This window comes from Vicugna pacos, chromosome 23 (genome assembly GCF_048564905.1).
Source record: "Vicugna pacos chromosome 23, VicPac4, whole genome shotgun sequence".
NCBI classification, from domain to species: domain Eukaryota; kingdom Metazoa; phylum Chordata; class Mammalia; order Artiodactyla; family Camelidae; genus Vicugna; species Vicugna pacos.
Window position 1 is genome coordinate 18,373,499 of NC_133009.1, and position 18,572 is coordinate 18,392,070.

Here is an 18,572-nt window from a genome sequence, read left to right on the forward strand (position 1 = left end):
GGCGTCTGCCCACCTGTCCTGAAGTCCTCAATCTGTCCTTGTAGGTGGTTGCTTGTGCTCAGCACCTGCCAGAAACACGGTGGCAGGAAAGCTTGAACCGAGGGCAGGCCGAGCCCATTGTGTGCAGAACAGCCTTTGAGGTCTTTGATTCCAGCTGGGAACGTGTAGCTTGGAGTCTGAAATGCACCTTGAACTTTTAAAATCCTATGAAGACAACCTAATTCCACTGCTGGTGCTTTGGTCTGTGAGGACCTTGAGGAAGGGCGTGTGACACATCCAGCTTCTTTCCAGAACAGTTCTGGGTAGTTGTTCAAGTCTAAATTGAATCCAAAGCCGACATTTCCACGGGTGAGTGTGCTGCTGGCTGTAGGAAGCCGTCTACGGACAAATGAGGATGATAGTTTGAGTGAATTAGCAGCTCTGGAGAGGAGAGCCCATCAGCAGAATGACAAATTTAGGATCTTTAAAGACATCTGGTCAGCGATGCCGGAGCTCGTGATTGACTGAGTGATTAATAATGGAAAACCCTTAGTTCAGTGTTTCCGCCTTCCCTCGCCCACTTCCCCAGCCGGGGCGGCCGTCTGCTCCAGCCGGCCAGAGAAGTGTCCAGCTGAACAATGGAGGCATTTAGGCCCCTCATCTCTGACCTCTGTAAGTTTAAGGTTTGCATTTTGCTTCAGCTTATCCAACTTCCCTGTGCTTGCTGATTGACAGCTCACCCAGGAGGCGCCAATTCCCATCCTCATCTGATACAATTTCATTCACTTAACAAGTGTGTTCCATCACAAGGGCCCATCACAAGCCAAACCAAACCTCGCTTTAGGGTCCCCCGACTTAGAGCTGCTAGCTCACTGCCAGGAGCTTCCCTCCAGCACGCAGAGCAATGGAAGACGGCGAAAGGGCTGAAGGCTCTGCCCCTCTGCTCTCTGATGCCGACTGCCCTCAGTTCTCAGGACCCATCACTAAACTGCCATGGCTTTTTGTTTTTTTTTTTCCAGGCTAAAGCAGCTGGAAAAGCACAGCCAGGCCACCGCCCAGCAGCTGGTGCAGCTCCTCAACAGGCAGAACCAGCTCCTGCTGGAGAGACAGAGCCTGTCGGAAGAGGTGGGACGTCTGAGACTGCAGGTACCGCTCGTGGCGGGCTCACCACCCTGATGCTCAGGGTGCCCGTGGTCTTTTTCTTGTTCCTTTCCCAGAGCCGCGTCTTACGAGGCTAAAGTCCCCAGGGTCACCGTGGTTAGCGAATAAGCTGGCAGGGGTGGGGGGTGATCCTGAAGCCTGTGCTGGGCCCAGCAGAGGACACAGAAGCTCCCCGTTTAGGGAGCACAAGTTGGTGTGGGAGAGTAGGCGTGAATCAGTGAGCCGCACGGAGTGAGGGCTAAGCCGCACCGTGCGGGCGCCGCAGTGGGGGTGTGCAAAGTGGGAGTGGGGCCAGCCGCTGTGCTCAGGGGGCTTTCTGGAGGAGGCTGGCTTTGAACTGCCCCTGGAGGATATGTACAGTTTGAACTGGTTGAAGAAAGAGGTGCTTCCTGTTAGGAGAGTCATTGTGAGAGGAATGCGGGAGTCTTGTTTTAAATCAGCTGATAGACAACTGAGCTAAGGCTTGGAGTGCTTGCAGAGGGCCTAGTGGTGTTACACAGATAACACGCAGTAACTTTCTTTGAACAAGCCTGCACGATTGATTACTGTCTCCATTTTACAGATAGGGAAACTGAGGCTCACAGAAGCATATACCGCTAGCAGGTAGGGACAGTGCAAATGGCGCCTAAGTCTGACTCCACAACCCAGGCTTTCCCTGTTCAGGTTAGGTTTGGGGCCACCAGCAGGGATGGTGGAGGAAAGAAGTCTCCAGGTGAGTTTGGATTATTGAATGAAACTTTTCCCTCTAAATTGCTTCTCTTCCCATCAGAGGGACTGTGTTTTTTGCCCCTTCAAGCAATTTATCAGGATAATGAGGTGGTCCATGGGCTGGCTGTGGACTTGGCCTCTAATTAGGATTGCACCCAGGTGCTCCATGAGTGCCCGGGGGACGTCTTGCAGTGAGTGTTTGGAATGATTAATAGAGAAAATGTATCTGGAAATGAAAATAATAAGAAACTGTATCTCGTTCTATTTTCAAAATGACCATGTGTCCAAATGGATATCCTCTGAGCAGCTTTTCCCACTCAGCCCACCAAAACCCTCTGTTCCACAAATAGGAAGTGAGCAACCCCAGGTGCCAGTCACTGAGCGCAGGCCCAGGGATAGAGACACGCCTGCGTGTCTGTCTCCCCAGGGCCTCTGAGGCTGCTCGCAGGGTCGGGTGGTGCGTGAGCCCCACAGCCTGCAGTCAGATAGTTATCTGGGATGCTTGTGAACAAATAAATGAAGGAACATGGATTCCAGGGCCTTTCCTTGCAAACACCAAGGCAGCATCTCTGGGAGCAGGGCCCAGGAACCTGCATTTTTAATGAGCTCTTTGGATAATTCTGGAGGACACTAGGGTTTGAAAACCTCTGAAAATGTTTAGAGGCAGAAAGAACAGAGAATGATTCCAGGGTGCACCACTGTTGTGAGGCCCTGAACAAGTCATTGAAGTCTCTTCTAAGCCTCAGTTTCCACACGTGCACAGTGGATACTCTACCAGCTCGCTCAAAGGACACTGGAAGTGTTCAGTGAGGGCAGCTGTGAGGTACCTGGCAGGATTTCTTGCATATTGCAGGCCAAAAAAAGGTCAATGTTTCTCTTCCTTCCCTCTCTCCAAACTGGAGAAGGTCCTGTGAGAAGCCCAGGGAGTGCCGCACCCTGTGGTGCCCATAGCTCCTTGGACGTGTGCAGGCGCAGCCTAAACTAGACCAGAACCCAGCTGTCTGGGCAGGTCCTTGGAGGGGTCCAGGGTGGTGCCAACCAAAGATCAGGGTAGCGGGTATCCAGGCAGGTGGAAGGACTGCAGCTCATGGCACAAGCGAACCTCCTGGCCTCCAAGAGCCAAGAATGACCCAGGACTCAGGTTGTGGAGAGTCTTCTGCATGAGCTCTGAGCGTGTGGCAGGTTCCTCTCCAGCCTGGACCAGATCACTGTCCTGTGGGCTTTGCCTTTTAACTCCCCATCTGCCTCCCTTACATCTACTCAGATCTTAACATGGGTTATCGACGCTTAGAAACCTCTTCCAGGGCTTTAAAACCCTGATAATTGCCAAATGAATTGCAAAATTTTTATAAAATGCATTAAAAAAAACCCCTCTAAAACCTCAAACTTCTTCAGAAAAACGAGCAGGTCTTTCTTCCCTTGCCTGAACAACAGAAATGATTTGACCACCCTGTGCTGTCTGGTACTTGCCCATCTGGCTCATCTCCAAAGGGATCTTTCAGATTCAGATACTACATTTGGAGTTATTTTAATGTGAACCTTATGAGAAAAATTTGGTAGAGGAAATAGTGGTTTCAGTAGCAAATACTAGTGTTCAAAGATGGGGCAGGGACCCGGTTTTGCAAGCTCTCGGCCAAACATCTCAACCGAAGGCCAGCTCTTTCCACCCACGTGCGGCGTAGGCCTCCTCGTGCCATGGAATAAACATGAGCCGTGTGTTTAGCTGCCAGTGAGCCCTGGGGATGAGAGAGGCTGCGGTTTGCCCCCAGCAGGTGTCTGGAGGGCGCTTCCCCCCCGAGTTTCGGAGTGACCAGCCACATCCACCCCACCCCACCCTTACCCGAGAGAGTCCTGTGGCTCATCTCTGGTTTCGAGGTGATTTAGCTAAAGGCCTCTGTTTCCTCAGCCTGGATGAATTAAGCATAATAACTTAATTCTGCATGTCAAACCCAAAAAACTCTGTCTACCCAATTCTCAAAAGAGAATGGCTGTTTTCTGGCCTGGGCAGCTGCTCTGAAGCTGAGTCACATCCCCCAGTTCGCTCCTGTGCACGAGCCCTGGGCCCTGCAGCAGATGCCGGCCTCCGGTTGGCCTGTGGCCTCTGACAGGAAACATCTAGCCTGTTTAGAAGGGTTCATTATTCCAAATTGTTTCTGCTTAACTTCTGAAACATGCACAACAACATGCCTGGCAGAGGGAGCTGGTCCCAGGCCTAACTGCCGCACTGACATTTTTGCCCGTGAGAATTCCCGTCTTGCCCTGAAACGCGGCCGTCCGGTGGTGGCCAGCCTGGCGAGAGCCGGGCCAGCCCTGCGGGGACCCAGTGGGCGTGGCTCGGGGCGCTGATTGCCAAGCTCAAGGCTGCTTTTTGGACTTGTTCTTAGTTTAGGACTGATAATAAACGATGTCTTTATGAATTCTCCTGCTTCATTCTTGAGGGGAACCTTCTAGAAAAGAGCTTTTAAAACATTATGAAATGCTCTGCTGGTTCTTACAGAGATAGAGACATGAAAGCACTGGCCCAGCCTTGCTCCAAACACGAGTCCCCTCTGTTCTCTCCAGGGGCAGGAGACCCTTCGAGAGCTCAGCCGGGAGGAGCAGCACTCACTTCTTGGGAGGCAGGCCCAGCTGGGGAAGGACGGCCCCTGGCAGCAGTGGTGGGAGTGGTGTCCAGGGTAAGGGCCCCAGAGGAGTTCCGGCAAAGGCCTGACAGCTGGGAGCCGGGTCAGAGGTCTGTGACCCAGTGCCTAGGGTGCTAACATCTGGCCGGGAAGGTGGTGCCAGCTGGTTAGGAAGTAAGAGTCTTTTCTTGGGGAGAATGGCATCTGAGAGACAGGAAAGAATGGAAATTAACTGTCCACTTAGAGGACTGGCATTTACATCAAGATTCTTTTCTTTGTTTATGTATTTATTTGGCAATGAATATGGTTCCAGCTGATTTTCGCTTTCTGATAGCCTCTGTCGCAGCAGGCTGTTTGGGTCTGTCCTCAGGGTTCAGTCTGGGGAGGCTGCCTTTTGAGTCCCTTCATCACTTTTACAGTTTAGAAAACAGCATCTGAAGCCGACTTATTGGTGATTAATCAGTTGGCCCTATGACTTCAGAGCATTTTTGGCAGTGAATGCACTTTCTAATTTGATTTAAACTTGTGCGTGGATCCAGCAGCCATATGTGATTATATTCAAAATCATGGACATTATCTCGTTATACCAAAGGACTCGTGAAGAGAGCTGAAAACAAGCACACGAAACAAAGACACAGATGATGACCCAGGGAGGAGAGGCCTGTTTGTGACCAGAAGGAGAGGGAGGGGAGGCTTCAGAAATGTGAGCTCCCCTGAGGGCCGCTCGGCTGGGCTTCCTCAGAGGAGCCCAGCTGGGACTCAGAGGTGTTCACCGGGTCTGTGGTGTCCTTCCTTGAGCCCTGGGGGCTTCACCCAGCTAACGTCGGAGCTTCTGCAAAGCTAGCTACCTGCAGGACAGATGGTGCTTGAATAGAACAGCAAATACACTGAATAAAATAAATTAAAAAGCCTCCTCCTGAACCAAGATTTTTTGGAAAGAATTCTAAATAGATGAAAACAAACAATTTGATTTCAACCAAATTGTTGTTTTTTTGTTTTTATCCTGATTTTCACCCGAATTGTCAGTCTCAAAAATAAACACTGATACATTCCCAGAAAATATTTTTCAAATAAAAACTGACTCTGTTAAAGTTTGCCCTGATTCTTTCAAAACTGTGTACAAGACACTGTCAACCAAAGTGACTTGCATATTTTTTTAAATAAACTTGAACATATGCAGCTAAAATGTCATTAACTCCCTGCTGCCTGAGTGTGGTTAAGAGTGACGTAAGACCCCCTGGTGCTGCGTTTTTAACGTCAGGGTCTTGTGACCCTCAGAGAAGCCTCCCCAAGCAACTCAAATAGCATAGTTTAACTTTTCTTTTTTTTAACTAAAGGCCCTGTGCATGGGTAATATTGAAAAGTGCATGCAGATTCATTTAAGCCAAACTTACTCTTCTGTTACGAGTTCAGTTTGTCCAAGAGTGAATAATTTCAGGATAAGACTCATGGAAGAAAAATAAATTGAATTTTTACATTGCTTCAGATACATTTGCTCCACTTATTGCTTCCCGAGTCAGACATTACATTTTGCAATATAAATTCACAATCAAGATTTTAAAGGGAGCTAAATATTTTAATCCAATTAGACAAGTGAACAAAACACTGAATATTACATGTAGTGTAGATAAGTGGTTCTTGCCTTTAAAAGACTGTAATTCCGTCACATTACAACCCCAAATGTCAATGTTGTCTTTATTTTTAACGCTTTCAAACATGAGGCAGCCAGAGGCTCCACTCTCTGCTGTTGGTGACACTGTCTGTCCTTTGGGAATTCTTAAAATCTATTTACCATGGAAACATGGTTCCTATAAAACACAGACCCCTGCCCATGTGCAGGGGAAGTTCTCGTGACTCATGGGATTCAAGAAAGCTGGAAGGTGACAAACCCGGGATCCCACGGGTTCTGGAAGGAACCTCGTGTTGAGTGTGCGCTGGGGAGGAGGGCTGGCGTAGCAGATGCCAGCCCCGGGCGTGTGTCCTCCAGCTCGGACCGCGCCTGCCTGTGCGCAGGGCTCCCTGCTTCCCCCCACGTCCAGCTCAAGACGCTGGTTCCCGGGAAGCCCAGGAATCCCCGTCTTCAGCCTCTTTCTGCAAGGAAGTCTGTCCTGCTTCTACCTTTGCATTCTTCTGGCTTCTATAGTTCTTCTCCTGTTTCGGACCCCGGAGGCAGCAAAGCCAGGCCTTGGAGTCCAGAAAAAATGGGGCTTGCACTCTGACTGCCACAGAGCTTTTATTGTCGGAGGCCCAGAGGGAAGAACGAGCTGAGGGTCTGCGGTGACATTGCTGTGACCTCCTGCCCGCCTGGCAGCTGCGCAGGCCGAGGGAGGGGCAGCTCAGCCAGAGCTTCGGTGGTCTGTGCTGGGCGGAGGCGGGCCCAGGCCTCTCCCCGGAGTTCATGACCGTGAGCCCTGGGCGGAGAATCGCCTTCTCACAGGTTGGCAGTCATGTCTGAGGCCACGTTTCCACCAGGTTCCCCAGAGGACTGGTGAGGACAAATCGGTGACCATCCATAGGCCACTTGGCTTGTTGGTTCCAGGCTGCCCGACATCCGATTCCTACTGAATCCCACAAACGTCAGCCCTGGTCGCTTGCGTGCCCTTCCCCCAGGCTGCCCGGAACAGCATGAAACAGAGCCGGACTCTGAGGTCAAACTGCCCAGGTTCAAACCTTCGTTCTGTAGCCCTTCAGGGAAGTTTTTAGCTTCCACATCACTCAGTTTCTGCTCTAAAAAAACAAAGAAACAAAAAAACCTAACTAATAATAGAACCAGCTTCCTTTTAAAAGGGAGCTCCCTGCATTACCAGAGCCCGGAAGAGATGGCCAGACAGCAGGGTGGCACTGAGATCCCTGCAGGCTTGAAAGGGCCACTTGGAGAAATCATTTAACATCCTTTTTACACAAACAGAAAAATCAGGCCTGGAGAAGTGGAGTGAAGAAAACTGGGAAATGAACTTCCAGAGAGACTGGTCTTCATCCCCTGGGCCTTGGGCTGGTTGGAAGGGGAGGGAGGCTTTTTTCTCCCGGGGCAGCGGCCTGCAGCTGGGCCCTGGCTGGGAAAGTTGCAGCGCAGTGGCCTGGCTCTCAAGGTGGGGGTGTAGTGAGGGCAGGTACTGGTGGCTTCCCTGGATCTCTGTCAACAGAGGCCAACCTTTGAAATGCCTCAGACAAAGGTTGGGGGAGGGATCCTGCCCTCTCTAGTTAAAAACAGGACAAGCCCACTTTTTGACCTGGCCACACAGCAACAGAAAATCTACAGATGAGCAAGGGAGAGACCAAGGATGGGTATTCCGTTTGCAGGGGCTGCTAGCACCCCCGTGGGCAGGGCCGCGCTGGACTGTGACATCCCTGGGCCACAGGCTTGGGAACAAAGCGGCAGAGAAGGCCTGCTGGACCCCACGGCGTGGTTGCCTGGGGAACAATTCAGGTCACCCAGAGAGACTCATTTTTTAAACTCTGAATTTAAAGTTAAACTTCAGAAACAAATTAGACACGGAAGCCAGCATTTGTGGAGAGAAGGCTCTGTTAGGGTTTAAAATGAGAACAAAGAAAACAGGTCAGTGATCGCGGGCTTGCAGTCCTGGAGCGTTTGTGTCATCTGCGGACAGCACTTCAGAAGAGCAGCTGCCAGGGTACCTTCAGCCCTCTTCAGTCTGGAGGGCAGCCACTGGCCACTGCAGTTGTGGCCACACCACCTAGGAGGGCTAACAGCAAGGGGCCTTGGTAACAAGTCTGAAGGCACACTTGTCATCAAGGTGGGAGGATGGTGGCTGAGGGCTCAACCCACAGTTCAAACCGGCTGATGCCCACCGGCACACACGCCCTTGTCTCCCTTACAGCCAGACTGTGGCCACTGTGGTGTGGACAGTGAACCAACTTTCTGGGAGCAGGCATGGCTAGTATCCCTAAGAAGTGATGGCAGATGAGCCCGATTTGGGCGATAACTAAAGCTTCTCTGTGGACATGCCACTGGCCGGGGGGAAGAACCCAGAAACATTCCTTAGTAAAGATCTGAGGGTGACAGCAAGTGCTGTGTTTAGCAGGCAAGTTGATGTAATTAGGGTCAATTACTCATCGTCACATTTACTGAATGGTCACCGTGGTTGGGCAGTGGTGGGTGAGGGGACGGAGCAGTGAATGGTAAGTACTGTGATATGAAAGTGGGGAGGAATACTGGGCTTCGCCTCAAAACCAAATGAAAGAGGAAACCGACCAAAGACAGTGATGGCCGAGTTGCTCCCGGGAGAGAAAAGCAGGCTGAACCCCTCCCCCAGCAGGGTCTTGGTCAGGTGATGGTCAGGTCCTGGGGAGCCTGGAGTCACAGGAACCGCAAAGACCCCTGATGAGAAATGCTCGTTTCCTGGAGCTTGGTTAAAAAACTCCCGCAATGCATTTTCCTTCTACTTAATGTCTTAACTGTTCTCTGTTGTGCGTGTTATGGGTGTGTTTCCTACCTGAAGTTCAGTTAAATTTTTCTTTTGAAATGTGGCTGTTGTGGTTTATGCTTGCCCTCGTATTCAGAGACACCCCTGAGTCTTTAGAGTTAAAAAGTAAGCTACCATCTCTGGGGCTCCCGGTCAGCTGCAGCTTGTCCGTCTGTGGGCCAGGAGGTCCTTCAAGCCGGCCACGAGCCGACTGATCAAGACTGGAGGCAGATTGGCTCTCCGAGATCCTGTGTTTAATGGGCAGATGGAGTTGGTGGCCGTCTGAGGACAGAGGGTGCCCCTTCCGCAGCGGTGGGGCCCCGGGACCCACGGCCTCCCTGCGCTGCTCAGAAGCCCTGTGGGGCCCCCCTGAGGCCGCACACAGACACAACTTCCTCAGGGCGCCAGGGGAGCCTCCTGCCCTGCCAGAGGGAGAGGGCTGCACACGTGCTAAACTGATCTCCCACAGACTTGTCCTGAGGACTTCTGAGTGACAGCCATCCTGGCTGGTGTGAGGTGATACCTCATTGTAGTTTTGATTTGCATTTTTCTGATAATTAGCAATATTGAGCATTTTTTCCTGTGCCTATTGGCCATTTGTATGTCTTCATGGGAGAATTGCTTGTTTAGGTCTTCTGCCCATTTTTGGCTTGGGTGGTTTTTTTTTTGTTATTAACTTGTATGAGCTGTTTATATATTCTGGAAATTAAACCTCTGTCAGTTGCATCATTTGCAGATGTTTTCTCCCATTCCACAGGTTGTCATTTTGTTTTACTCATGGTTTCCTTTGCTGTGCCAAAGCTTGTAAGTGTAATTAGGTCCCATTTGTGTATTTTTGCATTTATTTCTGTTGCCTGGGTAGACTGCCCTAGGAGAACATTGCTGAGATTTATGTAAGAGAATGTTTGTCTAGGTTTTCTTCTAGGAGGTTTATCGAACGGTAAGTGCTGGAGAGGGTGTGGAGAAAAGGGAACCCCCGTACACTGTTGGTGGGAATGTAGTTTGGTGCAGCCACAGTATGGAGATTCCTAAAAAAACTACAAGTAGAGTTACCATATGACCCAGCAGTCCAACTCCTGGGCATATATCTGGAGGGAGCTCTAATTCAGAAAGATACATGCACCCCAATGTTCATAGCAGCACTATTTACAATAGCCAAGACACAGGAGCAACCTAAATGTCCATCAACAGAGGACTGGATAAAGAAGTTGTGTATATTTATACAACAGAATATCACTCAGCCATTAAAAAAGAATAAAATAATGCCATTTACAGCAACATGGATGGACCTACTGATCATCATTCTAAGTGAAATAAGCTAGAAAGAGAAAGAAAAATACCATGTATCACTCATATGTGGAATCTAAAAAAAGAAAAAAAACAGGACATTAATGAACTCATCTACAAAACAGAAAGACTTGCAGACACAGTAAACAATCTTATGCTTACTGGAGGGAAAGGGGGTGGTGGGAAGGGATAAATTTGGGAGTTTGAGATTTACAAATGTTAGCCACTACAAAAATAAATTTAAAAAATTTCTTCTGTATAGCACAGGGAACTATATTCAGTATCTTGTAATAACCTTTAATGAAAGAGAATATGAAAATAAATATATGTGTGTATATATATATATATGCATGACTGGGACATTGTGCTGTACACCAGAAACCGACACATTATAACTGACTATACTTCAAAAAAAGTCATGAGGAGTGCCTCACATACACTGGGAAATCTACTTGAAATGTAAACAGGCAAGGCAAGACTGATTTTCACGTTTCTTTGTGCAAACTCTGATCTGGGTTTCACTCATTGTCCTGTAATCGAGGCCTAGGTTGGGTTAACAAGAGCCCTCTCTGATTCTAGCTCAGCAAGTCTCTATTTGGGAGTGCAGAGTCCACCTGTTTCTCTTGAGGACGAGTCTCACCCAGCCAGAGACAGGGCAGGCCTATGACCCTGCTCTGCATTCTGATTTCTCTGTTGAAGTGAAAATGGGGACTTGGTAGTTACCACCTTAGCCCTCTGCCCAGTCCCCATCTTCTCCGAGATGTCACGTTCCTGGAGGGCAAGGACCATGTCTGACTCATTTTCCCACATAGTACATAGAAGGTACTTGAGAAATGTTTTGTGGAATGTAACTATTTCCAGTGGTTTCTGACACCACTTCCTGACCTGGTTTATTCTGCACTAATCTGAACAGCCACGTCAGCCAGGGCAGGCAGCAGTGAATACAGATTTCCTAACTTGTGACTCCCTCAACCCAGTTTTCATGGGCTAGTTTTGAAACATTTATTCTATTTAAAACTGAGAGACCACATACACCAAATTCCCTCTTCCAGCCTGTGGGAGGTGGTTTCCATGTAAAAATGCCTTTATATATGTTAAAATACATAGTCTGCATTGAAAAACTAGGAGGTTTTAGCTTGTATCATTTCACCAGGAATTTCTCAGGGACACCTGATCTATATCCTGTTTTTTGGTCTAGTTTTACTCACTGTAATGTCTGAGCAATTTTCAGTAAACAGACTCTAGCACGTATCAGTGTCTCCTTTCCCATGCCTGTGGGGACAGAGATGGCTCTTTGGCCAAGTCCTGTCATCAGATCAGCCTTATTTAAGAGACACACAAATGTCCAGAATCAGGTTGTTTTCAGATTTAAAGCATTAAAACAAGAGTTCACGTTATAGTCCTATAAATTTTGCATACAATTGGTTAATATAATTTCTGTATTTTTAGCAAAAGAATTTTCTCAAAAACCTTGGAAAGAAGTGACTAAACCAGTAGGAAGACAAATCACATTGAAGAACATGATCTATTTAAACTTACTTTTTATTATCATTTTTTTCCAGTTACCCAGCATGCCACAATCTGATTGCTGACCTGGATGAAACAGAGTGAAATAAATGATTTACAAAGAGATATTTACATTCATCTGATTTGTACGTAAGATGCCACAATGCACTGCGACCTCCCCAGTGGACACCGCCCCGGACTGCGGTGAGCTGCGTCGTCATTGCCACATTCGCTGCCAAGTGGTCCCTGCAGGGCAGACGGGTTGGAGCTGAAGTCTGAGACTAGATGAGGAGACCTCCTGGTGTATGTTTTCCAAAATGGCTTGAAGTTAGTATGTTTTTATATCTGCTCACTTGTATGCTTTGTTACACATATGAATTTCAATAAATAAACTTTTTGAAGACTTGAATTGTAATGTTTCCTTTTTATCTTTTAATGATGAAAAAAATACCAAAAAAGGCACGTATTTTAACTAGGCCAAAGGGTGTGAAGGACCAAACCTTCTTCCTGCCTTTCCTGCTTCTTTCCCTCTTGATGATCTGCACATGGCATCCTTCACCTTTGCTTTTAATCAACATCCTGTAAGCCTCCATTATTTATCATCCTGCTAATTTGTGCACAGTCAGAAGACACCAGGAAGCACTAAGCATTATCCTCTCCACTCTGTTAACAACAAAAACAGACAAAAAGCATCTTTGGCTCGGTGGCGTCAGGTTTCTTCTTCAAAATGCAGTAACTGAGAGGGAGCCTAAAAACGTACTTCATGAAATTACAAAATTTACTTAGAATTCTATCAAATACCTGTACACAGATCATTGTTTTAGTTTAAAATAGTATTTCTACTATACACAAACCCTCAACTGCTTTAAAGTAATAAAAATGGGCACTGAAAGTGTTGTGTTGTTCTTGAGGATGACACTGGAACAGCAAGGGCAAGGCTGCAGTCAGGACTAGTCCCTGACCTCAGGCCGTCCTCCCAGCAGCGCTCTGTCACCACCAACACCGTCACCACCACTACCACCATCACCATGGCCTCTCATGGACGTGGCTTTGGCTTAGGCTTCGGAGGCAGTGGGACGATACACCCACAAAGACCATTTGAGCCTCTTGCGCATGGACACGGTTCCAGCCTGGAAGGACAGAACTTCTGTTCAAATTTAGAAGCCTTTTGATTTCATCAAATGTGCTAGACATAAAGGTTGTCACATGTTAATTGTCCCTAATTCTGTTTCAGGAACAGTAAATAAATTACACAATATTCTAAAAATAGCACCTTTAAATAATTACAGAGGTCACTTTATGTTAGCCTCCTGGATCTGTCAACCCCAGCGGTTCTGAGAGGCGCCCGTGTGAGGAGGCCCTCCCGTTTGGCTGTGTGGCATACACGAACGTGCCTGACCAACTCTGGTCCCAAAGCCTTCCCCTATCTGGCACAGTCACAGGAGCAAAGCCAAGTTTCTACAACAGTAGGTTTATGAGGTAAAATCAGAAAAAGGCCCCATCCAGAATGCTCCTGGATAAATCAGACCATAGGCCAGCCCTCCTATCCATCTATCACCCATGTCTAAGTTGGCTAATTTGCCCTGAAGTTTTAAAAATATATTCTAAGAAAGAAGTATGCAGAGCAACACATTATCAGGAAGACATTACTAGTGAGCTATGCTTCTTAAGAATTCTGGGTCCAAACCACATGGTGTAAAGATTGGGCTTAACCAATCTCCAAAGAGACCTAGTCCGTCTCTGGTGTCACAGATCTGGCCTAAACCCATCGCTGAGAGGTCAGCATCTCCCCTTTGGAAGGATCCCTTCATCAAAGTTTGTATAACTGCACTATTGCCATTTTTTTGAAGAAACAAAATAATTCTGTGTTTGGAGCTATAAGAAACTTACATACTTTCCTGTCACATTTTAAATAGAATAGGTTCATACCAGGTGGAGCTATTAATCTTTTTTTTTCCAGAAAAGTCTAATGTTTAATTTTCTGAGATTGCAGAACCACGTCCAACAACAATAAACAGAGAAGTAGCAGATTGACATAGTGCTTTATTTAAGCTGTCTGTACGAAGGAAAATAATGTGCATCCCTATCATATACGTGTAAAAATACTAAGGATGTACAGTGTACAAAAACAGTTTCTTGTCGTTATTTCACATCCTTGTGGGTCATATACGTAAGGAAATAAACAGGTTTAGTATGACCAACAGTAATAGTAATACAGTTTCTTGGGTTCATAGTTGCGTCTGCTTAAAATCCTTAACCAGATGACTAGATCTTGCGCGGATCTAATGAAAGAACTAGCAAGGTCAAGAAATGTCACAAACTATAAAGCTACAGGGAGGTAATTCAATTACCAATTTAGAGGTTTTCTTTTTATTTAAATAAATACTTTACATTTCATGCTTGCCTGTAATGCACTACCAGGAGCAAGGTAAGGAAATTCTACTGTGGACAGTACAAACAGTAGCAGCAAAGTGTGTACACTGAGGTGTGATACAGAGACCCTGCAGTTAGTGGGGGGGCCCTTACTCTGGACTCGAAGAGAGGCAAGTGGCCCCTGCAAGAACAGTCAGCTTTAAGAAGCCGGAAATCAGGTATGGGAAATGGAAAACACCGGAATAATGCTATGTAGTCAGTGTGGAAAGCAAAGCTGTGAGCAGCCCTCCTGAAAATCCAAGCAGAAACGGCCCATTTCCTCCAAGATAGCTGCATCATGGCAAGAGGCAGACTCGGTACAGGATGGAGTCCGCAGAGCCGGAACTCTGTACTCAAAGAGAGTGGCTCCCGGTTCAGGCCTTTCCATCTGCCAGAATCCAAAACTTCAGCTAAGGGCAGACACAAGGGAAGCTTCAGAATCTTCATCTAAACACATTTGTTTTTCTACGCCAGCTGACTGAGGTCAGGGAGTGAAAGTAAGGAATTCTCAAGATTGAAGCCAAGAAAACACCTTGTGTGACACTCACAGAATCTCAGAGTGGGTACAGAACTGAGGACTGAGCCCCGGGCACTGGCTGGGGAGGGGGAGCCAGCTGTGCAGAGCAGCCAGCCTGGGGCACAGTCAACGCTACCTTGAATCTTTAGGAAGTGTCCTTGGCCAAGGTCATGGAAATCACCTTAAGATTTGGAAAAAAGCCCAAACTCTCAGTGTGCTTAGTGTATGGTGTCATACTTTCCCTCTGAATAAATGAATGCTCTGAACACCAGCCCAGCTCAGCTGTCCTCTCTTTCTCTCATGTTTCCTTTTTATACAATGGATACAAGACAACTTACAGGACAGACCTAGTCTACTTTCTTGTCAAAGTGAAACATTCAACATAATTCCAAGTGAAAAAAAAAAAGTTGAGCTATATGTGTACGAAAGAATGAACTACCATTTACTGTAACTTCCTACTCAATATTAAGGATGAACTTCACTCAGGTAGAAATATGAAAAATTAGGATAAAATCTATGTCTGAATATGTCTTAGCTGCCTTAGTAAAATGCCCTTTAACCCCCCGTCAGTCCCAGTGGCCCACCCACCGCCAGCAGTGGTTTCATATCTATAAATCCACACTTCCAGCGTCAAGAGGCTAAGACATCTGCATATGAATATGATTCATCCTGCTCAGAAAGTCACTTGCTCTTTCATACAACGCAATCACAGCACTACACCATGCTGTAGTCTTCCATTTGGGAGCTGTCAGATAGTTTAACTAAGTACATCTCCACGATTGCTCCATGGAGTCGGGAAGCCTCCTGACTGCCACAGGAAGGGCCCCCCGTCCCCTGGACTTCATAGGCTGCTTTGGAAAATGTCAGCTCCTAGCACCAAAGGGTTTAATCTGAAGATCATCATTAATGAAGGAGAAAGATGAGGTTTGCATACATGTCCCCTTTCAGTGAGAAGTGTTGGAATCTGAGGACATGAGTATATACAGAAAAAGAAAAGTTGGAGGTGTTCTTTTTTGTCTTGTTTTTTCCCTGATGGCTTAATTCAGTGATAAATGTACCATGATCAGAATAAACACACTAGGTCCTTATCCTTTAACTGCCCACTTCGTTAACTACTCGAGATGTGTTCATTTTGCCAAGTAAAGTTCATTTCTTATCACCCAGGTCTCAATTTGCTTCATTACAGTATACTGCCAGGCCGTCAGCACACTTCCATTCTCAGAAGAGCAAACATCAACACTCACTGGTTTCAACCCCTTGGCATGGAGAGTTGGGGATTTCTCATTTTTAGCACCAAGGGGTTAAGTGACAGCATCTCTTCTCCCAAAACCAAACTCTAACCTATATGTACAATTTCAGAGCCTCATCAAAATTTGTTTATATAGGAGAAAAAGTGCATGGTTCTCATCAGCGTGTACATTCCTTGCACATGGGTCAAAATAAACTGCAGTAAGTCTATTTTATGTAAGTTGGAGCTGCATTTGCTAACATGACATACAATTCTTATCACTAAAAAATAAATACTACTGTAATATAAACAAAATCATAAAAGGACATTCAAAGTTTTAACATCCGAGAAAAAGCTAATTCACGTAGAACTAAAAATAAAAAAATTAAAACAAGTAAGGCAAACGCCTGTTTACCTTGGTGTACAAATTTTGGTGAAAAGCAGGATCATTACACCTGTCTACATTCTTCAGCCATCAGAGGTGATAGTAGCAAGAAAGGAAAAAGGTTTCCAAGCACGGGGCGGGGGAAATACTCTCTGGTGCAAATCGTATCACAGACCCTTTAAGTGACCTTGACTCTGCTGTACATATGCCTCCTTCCTCGGCAGAAAGTGTTCCTTTGCCAACAACTGCCCATGGAATCTGGACGTCCGTGTTGAACAGCAGGCTTCCTCTGCAGTATCCAACAGGAATGTAAGTTTATGTATGTATATCTCTGTCTTAACCGTTGCTCAGTCCTTCTCTCAAATGCTTCCTAATGAATTCCAGCCGGATCTCAGTGATACATACCTACTTTATGCACTGATCTGATCTGCTTTATTAAAATTTTGCATATGCACATGACCACACTTCAACTGCTTGTTCTGTATTATAAACTAAATCTTCTTAGTCTAATTAGTTTTTGATTTCTCTTCTAGAAAGTTAAAAAATGTACCTAGAATCAGTGTATCTCATGTAGCCTTCACTGTTAGGGAGAAACAAAAGCTGAAAAGGTCAGAAGATGACAGTTGGTGCACAAATGAACGGTGGGCTCATGACTTCCAGAGACTGTAAGATTACCTCTTAAAGTTGCTATAATAGTAAGACAGTAGCAGCAACAGCATGAGACCTTAGACTGAGATACAATTTCATGCAAAAACAAAAAGTCGAGTGTTTGCGTATATGTGTGTTCTCGTGTGAGTGAAAGGCGGCGAGGGGTGAAGACCTTGGACTGGTCTGGGGCGTCTGAAGGTGCTCCTGCTATCTGTAAGAGCTGGGACTGGTGTGATGTCCAGGAATCATTTTCAGTAATAACTCTACGATGACGGTGAAGTAGCAGAAGTAAGAGACCTATTCCCGGCCACTTGCAGAGTAGGAAAACTGAGGGAAGTGCGGCCGTCTCTCATTGTCCATGCAGTCCATGCCGTCCTCATCATCTGCCGGCACAAACAGCTATTTTAATTCATATTTATTTCTTGCAACATTATCTCTGATCTACATAGTTCTAACTCCTGACATAAAAAGATTAGCAGAGGCAAAAGCGCCCAGAAACTTGTGTTAATCACTAAAACACACAATGGTTACACTTACTTCAAAAATGTCATTTTCAAACACATGACCTACGAAGACATAATACTATCAAATCATCTTCAAGACACTAATATTTCAGGACTCAAACTGTGGAAAACTACTATCGAAGAAGACAAGATTTTTAAAATAAGAAGGAACAAATGATCTTCAATAACCTTCAATTTCATAAAACTATGTACATCAAAATTACAAAGTCTGTGAATCCTAAGGCAGCCAAAGTATCTGCCTAGAATTCAGTATCAATCTGTCCCCCAAATGCCTATATCTCTTCTTCATGGTGCTTTAGGTGTGATTGCAAAATAAAGCTTATTGTGATTCCATCTCATCTGAGCCCCTGATTACATGTTTAAGATTTTACACTCTTTACTCCACATCTAATATCTGTCTTAACTCACTGTTCCTAATTTTCCTACAATAAACCTTTAAACAAGAAAAAAGAGACTAAGACAAGGAAAAAGAGGGAAAGATGCCAGTAGCTAAGTACTAGCTCATCAGAAAACAAACGGGGAGACTTGAAAGGCATGGAAAGAGACTGTTTCCATTGAAGCTGCTCCTCAACTTTCCTCTTCCCTGTTTCCTTGCACTAGAAAGATTACAAACAATCACTCAACGTCTTCCCATAACAATTCCCATGATTAAAATCTTGCACTGCCAGGATGCTCTTCCTTACATGTGGCCATGCACTCAGTCACTCAGCCCAGATTCCTTGTGCATCTGATCTGCTCTGGGCTCCAGGCAAAGTCCTTCCCATCCTCAGGGCTCACTGTCTGTAGGGGAGGCAACCATTAAATCCCTCTGCTCCACTCAAAATGCCTCTGATCATATACTGTCCTGCATGAAATAAGTGAGAGTCTTTCAAATACCCAACTGTCTTTTCTTCAAGCAAAAAAATTCTATTTCCTCCATACATATAGGAAATACATTACCAATTCTGTACTTCCCGGCCTCTCTAGGGAGTATCAGTTTCGCCTAACGGGAGAAAGAACATGGGCCAGACCCACTGCGTGGTATGCCCTGACCCTGTCACACAGCAAATGATGGTGCTCTGCACGCCTCTGAAGAACAGCACACATTCCTGCTTTTTTTTTTTCCTCAGTGTTCTGTTCAATATTCTATTTTTAATAGAAACAGGATCAAGTTGCTATCTGAAATTTATAGC

The 18,572-nt window shown here is 46.2% G+C and overlaps 2 protein-coding genes across 23 annotated transcripts in view; one reads left to right on the forward strand and one right to left on the reverse strand.

Annotated features, from left to right (window-relative positions):
- The window catches only part of SDCCAG8 (SHH signaling and ciliogenesis regulator SDCCAG8), a 184,761-nt gene extending 172,666 nt beyond the window's left edge, over positions 1 to 12,095 (forward strand). For 8 of the 9 annotated variants that reach the window (XM_072948581.1, XM_072948574.1, XM_072948576.1 and 5 more), the window contains 2 exons: positions 999 to 1,125; positions 11,743 to 12,095. In XM_072948581.1, coding sequence (XP_072804682.1) covers positions 999 to 1,125; positions 11,743 to 11,772 — 157 coding nt within the window. In that variant the 3' untranslated portion in view covers positions 11,773 to 12,095. Of the gene's footprint in view, positions 1 to 998; positions 1,126 to 11,742 lie in introns of those variants that run through there. The other variant, XR_012063534.1, reaches the window with a different exon arrangement.
- The window catches only part of AKT3 (AKT serine/threonine kinase 3), a 209,477-nt gene continuing 202,608 nt past the window's right edge, over positions 11,704 to 18,572 (reverse strand). For 13 of the 14 annotated variants that reach the window (XM_072948585.1, XM_072948588.1, XM_072948586.1 and 10 more), the window contains one exon: positions 13,710 to 17,259. In XM_072948585.1, coding sequence (XP_072804686.1) covers positions 17,174 to 17,259 — 86 coding nt within the window. In that variant the 3' untranslated portion in view covers positions 13,710 to 17,173. Of the gene's footprint in view, positions 12,350 to 13,709; positions 17,260 to 18,572 lie in introns of those variants that run through there. The other variant, XM_072948587.1, reaches the window with a different exon arrangement.